The sequence below is a fragment of the Tubulanus polymorphus genome, chromosome 7 (assembly GCF_964204645.1).
Source record: "Tubulanus polymorphus chromosome 7, tnTubPoly1.2, whole genome shotgun sequence".
Lineage (NCBI taxonomy): Eukaryota > Metazoa > Nemertea > Palaeonemertea > Tubulaniformes > Tubulanidae > Tubulanus > Tubulanus polymorphus.
The window spans coordinates 892199-898850 of NC_134031.1; the positions used below are offsets into that span (position 1 = coordinate 892199).

The window sequence follows — 6652 nt, forward strand, 5'->3', positions numbered from 1 at the left end:
AGGGGAAGGATGAGGCGATCCTGGAGGACAAATCAGAAAAACAGCTCTACATTTCTGTAGATACCACAAACTAGCTTTCAGAAAAATCGGAGGAAATTTCTTGGACAACAAAATACATGTATCTTAACGACCATGTTATTACAAGCATTTTTATCGTATACACAGCGTCCCCATTCTCACCAACTTACAAAACTAAATTGAAGTCTTTCGCATGTTAAAAATTTATCAGAGAAAGTAACCATAAAATTGTTCATAAATCGGATATTTTAATGGTAAAAACTCATGTGATGATATGTGAATACAACTTGAATACGGTGTTTGTGTCTTGGTAAAAAATTAAGAGCAAAAACAAAACAAGGGATAGGAAGCCAGTTTTAGGCAGATTTCGATTGAACGCGTCATCACCGTGAAGAAATGTTGTAATGTCTATTGACACTGATGTCTTTCCCAATCGAGAAACGACTTTTATCTTTATAGTCCTTCTTTTACAAACACCGGACTGTTATCATCTTCATAACCTTTCTACAACTCTAATCATCTTTACAGTCCTTTTACGATACTAGACTCTTATCATCTTTATCGGACAAGCCTTAACTAACCTGTCTCAACGAGAGTCAAAAACCCACACGACGAGACATGGCTGAACGCGTCAAGATCCAAACAAAGACTGCTACGCTGATTACACGTGACCAGTGTGAAAAAAGAACAATTGAAACCTGCCTAATTATAAGCGTGCTTGCATGTAGATGTAAAAAGGCGACAATTCTATCCGGAAACGATGTTAGGATGAACGGCTGTTATTGAAGTAATCGACCGTGGAGTGGCTGAACCAAAATCCGATTCAGAATCGGACATGTCTTCTGAATTGTCTTCTGTTGTGAATTCGTGTACTTTAGTTTGTTGGAACGGAGGTTTTTTCAGCAATCTGATTATCAGAAATATCGGTCCGATCAGAAGAACCAGAGCACCCATAGCAGAACCAACTGCAACTGCTATTACAGGGAATGCATCTACCGGTGCATCAGTAGCGGCGAGTGTGGTGATCACTGAAATATGATTATAACATAGTTTATACCTAGATGAGGAGGCTTCATTAGCCTTGCATCATTCAATGTTTCCAGTTTGAGAGAAAGTACAACATGCAGCACAAACGTTTTTATCACAAATAATTTTCACAAATAATGTTCTAGTTTACCTTTGGAAGTTGTCTGTTTAGAAATTGTTTCTGATGCGGTTGTTGATAATGTCGTAGTTGGCATAAGTTGCTTCAGTGTCCCGTAAACCTGAACCTCACAGACAGTAAGAGGGCTCCCGATAGAGTTCTGTTTCATCAACACGACATACCGACCTACAGCACCAGGTGGACATTCTATCAGCATAATCTGACCTTCTTTTAATTGAGAAATTGTGCCACAACTTGTGAAATTTCCAGGTTTTCTAGGTGTTGTTGGTGCTACAGTTGATCCATCTGTTGTAGTGGTATCATCATTAACAGTAGATGTTGCGCTAGAAGTTCCAGACGTTTGACCGGTGTTAGGATCAGTAGACGTTGTGACAGATGAACTTGAACTTGCTGTCGAGGTTAGATCTGATGCTGATGATGATGTTGATGCTTCTGACAATGTTGTATCTTGTATTGAAGTCGGGCTTTCTATAAGCAAAACATCAGTGTTGTTTTCATTTACCTATCATTTACGAAGGCCCAAACAATTTCGAATTTTACGTTCAGAATAGAAACTGATACAGCTTAAGTAATAAGTGTCAATTGATTTCAAGGAACTACGGAGTTCGTAGAAGATTACAAATAACCTCTTATAAACATAGGCAAATAATTTCCAAAGAGGAACTTTTTTTGCATCCAGTGCAGGTCATTACTGATGTAAAGGAAAAATGATAAGGAGGATTATATTTTCCTCCTCCATGAGGACCTACCAGGAGATGTTGACGCGGTCTCTTCATCTATTGGGTTTATGTTGTACAGATCACTTGGTAAAAATTCATCCACGACAAAGATAGTAACGTTCGAAAAATCTGATCCTGAAAATGTACAAACATTCGGAATCTTGAGGACTGAAATATGTCGTGCCATAACGAATTAACGGAGCCAAATTAGAATTTTTGATATGTGTACCATAATTATCTGCGACATTTGTAACGACGACTTTCTCAACTTGATAAACATTCACCAGAAACACGGCCCACCATTCAGTTCTGTGGACACCAGCAGTGCGAGAACATTTGGTATATTTGGATTCGATATTTCCATCAGTGGCCAAATCACTTGTTAAATTCGACGTTGTTGAACTTTGAGATGTCGATTTATTCAATGCCAAATTTTCTACAGTATTCTCTGGAAATTAAGAAAATTTGATGTTTTACTTAGGTTTCATATTTTCATCTAAATAGACATTTTCAAAACGAACTTTTGAGGCCGTCTAATAAAAATGTTTGACAACCAATCGTTACAGTTCTAATCGTTACCACATTGACCTGACAAACTTACAAACCCAGTCAATCACTACGACTCCGTGGTCCAGTGGTAAACACGCTCACCTGGTTTGCTAGCGGTCCCTGGTTCGAGTCCAGCTGGAGAGCTATAGCAATTCTTTTTTGTGAAAATGATTGGAGGGAAATTTCCATTTGGGAATTTAGAACTGCCCCTGAAGATGCCTTAGATGGAGCTACCTGGAATTTAGCAATACCTTTTGTGGCATTGTACACATATCCCGCTACTTCCACTTCACACAATACGATAGGATTAATTCGACTCCGTTTTACTATTGATAAATATCGGCCCCAGATATTCGGTTGGCATCGTGTTTCCTGAACCTCAGTTGTTACGTAGTTAGTCGCGGTATCCTGTGTACAGTAAAAGCGAGAAGTTCGGTTTGTGTCAGAGTCGTGCCATTTCGGAGACAACCATATCTCATAATCCGTTAGCCATACATCTGTAGAAAATAAAAGGAACTTATGCAGACAAAGTATGAAGCTTTTCTTAAGAACAGACATTCAAACTTACTTCCAATGCCATCCGTATTTATTATAACAACTTGTTTGACTTTATATTCAATCTCAAGATCGACGCTCCACCATATCGTCTGTTCGTCCTCGTTAACGGTTATCATGGTGCAGCGTGACATATCGTAAACGCCATCGGCTGCCAGGTTTGATAGTTCTCCGCCCTCAGCGTGATCAGATTGTTTACAGTTTTTACCAACTGCAGCGTTCAGTACGACATCTGTAATGCAAGTTTTGTCACGATTTCTTTTTCTAATTCTTCGTGGTCATTTTCATTGATGCTACGATTGAACTGCATTTCATCTTTAAAAAAACGTTAAATAAAGACCTCATACCTTTAGAGCATTTATCGATAATACAGAATTCCCAGCGTGATCCCGTAGTTTGATAACACCAGGGGAAATTTTCATCCAAACGTCGGCAGTAATTCTTTGCCGCTATGTGTGACTGTTCAGGAAAATCTTTCGATTTTGTATCGAATGGATGCGATTGCGGTTTCTGTCTATTCCAACGTTGACATTTGTTTCCTTTTTCTGTCTGGCTTTGTGTTCCGTGATATTCGACGCCTTCTGATGTCCATACACATTCTTCCCCTGTTACCAGATAGATATTATAAAATGTTTTAAATTTAACATTAAGTTTTCATTTCAATTTTCTATAAATTGAGATACATCGATACTCTCCAACACCAAATGTGATTGGCAGAGTCTATTTTGTCACTCGTTTGATGGGATGCAAGGAAGGCTGTAACTAAAAGCACCTCGGATGGCTTTAGAGGTTGGTACCGCTGGTTCCAATTAGCTGAAAATTAGGAACCAACGTGGTGGATAATCTCACTGATAAGAACAAGCCTATACCATAAAAGATACGACAAAAGATTTTACCGAATGCTTCTGTTCCATAGATGTCTATTTCACAGATAACCAGTGGACTGGGATGAACTGGTTTGTAGACGAAAACATGCGATGCCATCACTGGTTTTATGCATTTCACCTCCGTAACCGAGTCTGTAGAGATTGTTACGTCATCTGCGCATAATTTCAACTTGCCGGATGCTCGACTGGACGACACCTTTGCAGGCGCCAAGTCAACGAAATCGACCGAAGTGTAAATATGAATATCTTCTTGGGCTTTAAGCGGAAAATATAGAATACAATTTTATTCCCACAATTAAAAAGTAGAGGGGTCCGAATTGTTACTTGAGCAAATATGTCTATCAGGAAACATTTCTGACTCTTTTTTCCATTTATTGAAGGATTTGATATCATATATCTTTCAACACCGACTCATTTAACAACCGTTTTATTGAATAAAGCTTAGAATACAATACATTTACCTCACACATTATGTCAGGATGTAAACGCCGCACATAATGATTGATACTCACTACAACAGTTTTCAGGTCCGAAGAATCGGATTTTTCGTACAAAATAAACCGCATGGTACAGATCTATAAACCAATATCTATCATGGCTAGTATAACAAGAGACAGGCGGAGGTGCTTTAGTTAATTCTACGGTTGCAGCGCGTTCTTTACGTGGTACTATTCCATCCAGCGCGAGATGTCCGCCATTTCTAACTGCTCTGAACGGCTGAACGGCTATATTACCTAAATCAAGATAACACAAGTCAAATTTTCGATGTTCTCTTTTCACAAAATGGGGATGATGATAACATTAGCTAGAGGCTCATGTAATTCGGGAGTTTGTGTTGCGATACTGTGGAGGTGCTTCCTACAGCTGCTAAAAGTATGATATATGAAATCCCACACTTACGTGTGTAATGAAAAATGTAGTCCAAAATGCTCGTAGTATTCTTCAGGAATACTTAAGTTATGATAAATCACTAAGCAATCCTTTTCGGACTCTTTTTTCTTTTTGTTAGGATTTCAGATTATAGTTATATAACATGGACAGTGATTTTCGTCAATGCTTATCATAATGATATTACATATTTGACGTAAAAAGGCACTGTTACTTTTTACTTCAGTTAGCTGTGTGCTTTGATGTCAAATGTGACGCCAGGTGCATACGTACCCCTGTATTTAGACTTCACGGTATAAACGGAACGTTGGAATGACCGCCCCGCAAGATGAGTCGCATGCATGTGTATCAGAGCTACAGTTTTACTGATGAATTACCTGTGTGTTTTGCGCTGTATATCTTCACTTCTCTAAAGACGAGTGCACGAGTTCTTGGTTGTGTGATTTTGACAAATTTACCTCGACGTATCGGGTTACAGGGTACCTTCCTAGTTTCCAGCGACCTCACAATATTATTTCCCTTGTCATCGAAACATAACTCGTAGTTTGAATTATCTTCTGATACATCGATTGTCCATTCCCACGACATACACGGCGCTAGTTCTATACAAATATTAGATATTAGAATATTAAACAACTATTTCATATTGAGGCGGCCATCCTGGTCCATGCGCTTGTACGGCGGCCATCTTAGGTTCATGAACAAATGCGGCCATGTTGACTCAAGCTTGGCTTCTGGTCATTTTGGCAAAATGTCAGTAGTTAAAGTCAAAATCATTTCGATATCATTGCATACATTCATCAAAATCCAAGAAGATAGTAAAATATATGTTAACGATATGAATGTTTTTTGCGATGCATTAATTTCACTGTCTGTAGTTTGATTATCGATGACTTACGTATCGGTTTTTCACAGTAATATATATGATCGCTGCCTGTACATGAAATATCGTTCCATCTGCCTCTTGAGTCTCTATTCGTCACACAATCTTCACCAGATTTATCGTTCGGTTCATCGTCATCCCAGTTTAAGAAGCGCGGCTGAAATATGAATCTCAGCATCAGCTTCGAAATGATTATATATATTATACCACTGATTATACTGTACCGGTTTCGTGTCGGAATTCCAAACAAACTTATTTTCATCCTTGATATCATTTAATCCTATGGTAAAGCTATTCGAATTATCAGCTGCAATGAAAAAAAAATTAAACATCTTGGGTGAAAAATGGAATGAACTCTCAGTGAGTGCATGTTTTTTACCCAGGAAGTCTAGAGTACATTTTGTCTATGACGCCTCAATAGAGTATGAATTCGATTTAGGATTTTAAACGATTTCATGTTTAATTTACGGAAAGTAGATATGCTATAAAAAGAAGCGGGCGCCGAATATCGAGTCAAGTATAACATACCCTGAAGCCATTTCCACGTCTCCCAGTTTCTAATTGTTATAAGTTGGCCTCCTTTCTTCTCACATTCAGTCCTGGCCTCATTAGCATTCAACAACTTCTTCGAAAATGAAGCCAAACACTTTTTATTACTGGGATCTAGTTTCCAGTCCGGATCGTTACCACATGGATAGTTGTCCAATTCTGTATTGAAACGGTCGACATAAAATAAATAAGTTTCTAAAATGAATTATTTAAATTTTCTCTCTGCATGACTCATCGAAATCTACCAAAAAGTACAGTAAAACTGACCGCGGTGACGACCAACTCTTTTGATTAATTCGGACAAAATATTTCAACTTTGTAAAACGTATAATTCGATCATTATCTCGGCCGGTGTCCGGTGATTGGCTGAGTTAGGCGAGGTTTACTGTAAAAATCTAGTTTAGCTATACATTATATGATATAAAGTAGATGACAATCT

The 6652-nt window shown here is 38.3% G+C and overlaps 1 protein-coding gene across 1 annotated transcript; it reads right to left on the reverse strand.

Moving 5' to 3' along the window:
- Nucleotides 1-690: 690 nt before the first annotated feature.
- On the reverse strand, nucleotides 691-1259 carry LOC141908412 (uncharacterized). The gene is made up of 2 exons (XM_074798455.1): nucleotides 1196-1259; nucleotides 691-1046 (listed from the first exon to the last, which is right to left on the reverse strand). The coding sequence occupies exons 1-2, from the start codon at nucleotides 1257-1259 to the stop codon at nucleotides 766-768; spliced, it is 345 nt and encodes a 114-aa protein (XP_074654556.1). The 3' UTR covers nucleotides 691-765.
- Between the last annotated feature and the right edge of the window lie 5393 nt (nucleotides 1260-6652).

Bases quoted from the DNA above. Each gene is read 5' to 3' on its own strand.
- LOC141908412 (XM_074798455.1), bottom strand. From the start codon at position 1,259: ATGCCAACTACGACATTATCAACAACCGCATCAGAAACAATTTCTAAA. The intron at 1,047-1,195 runs GTAAACTAGAAC...ATCATATTTCAG, and splicing joins TAAACAGACAACTTCCAAAG to TGATCACCACACTCGCCGCT.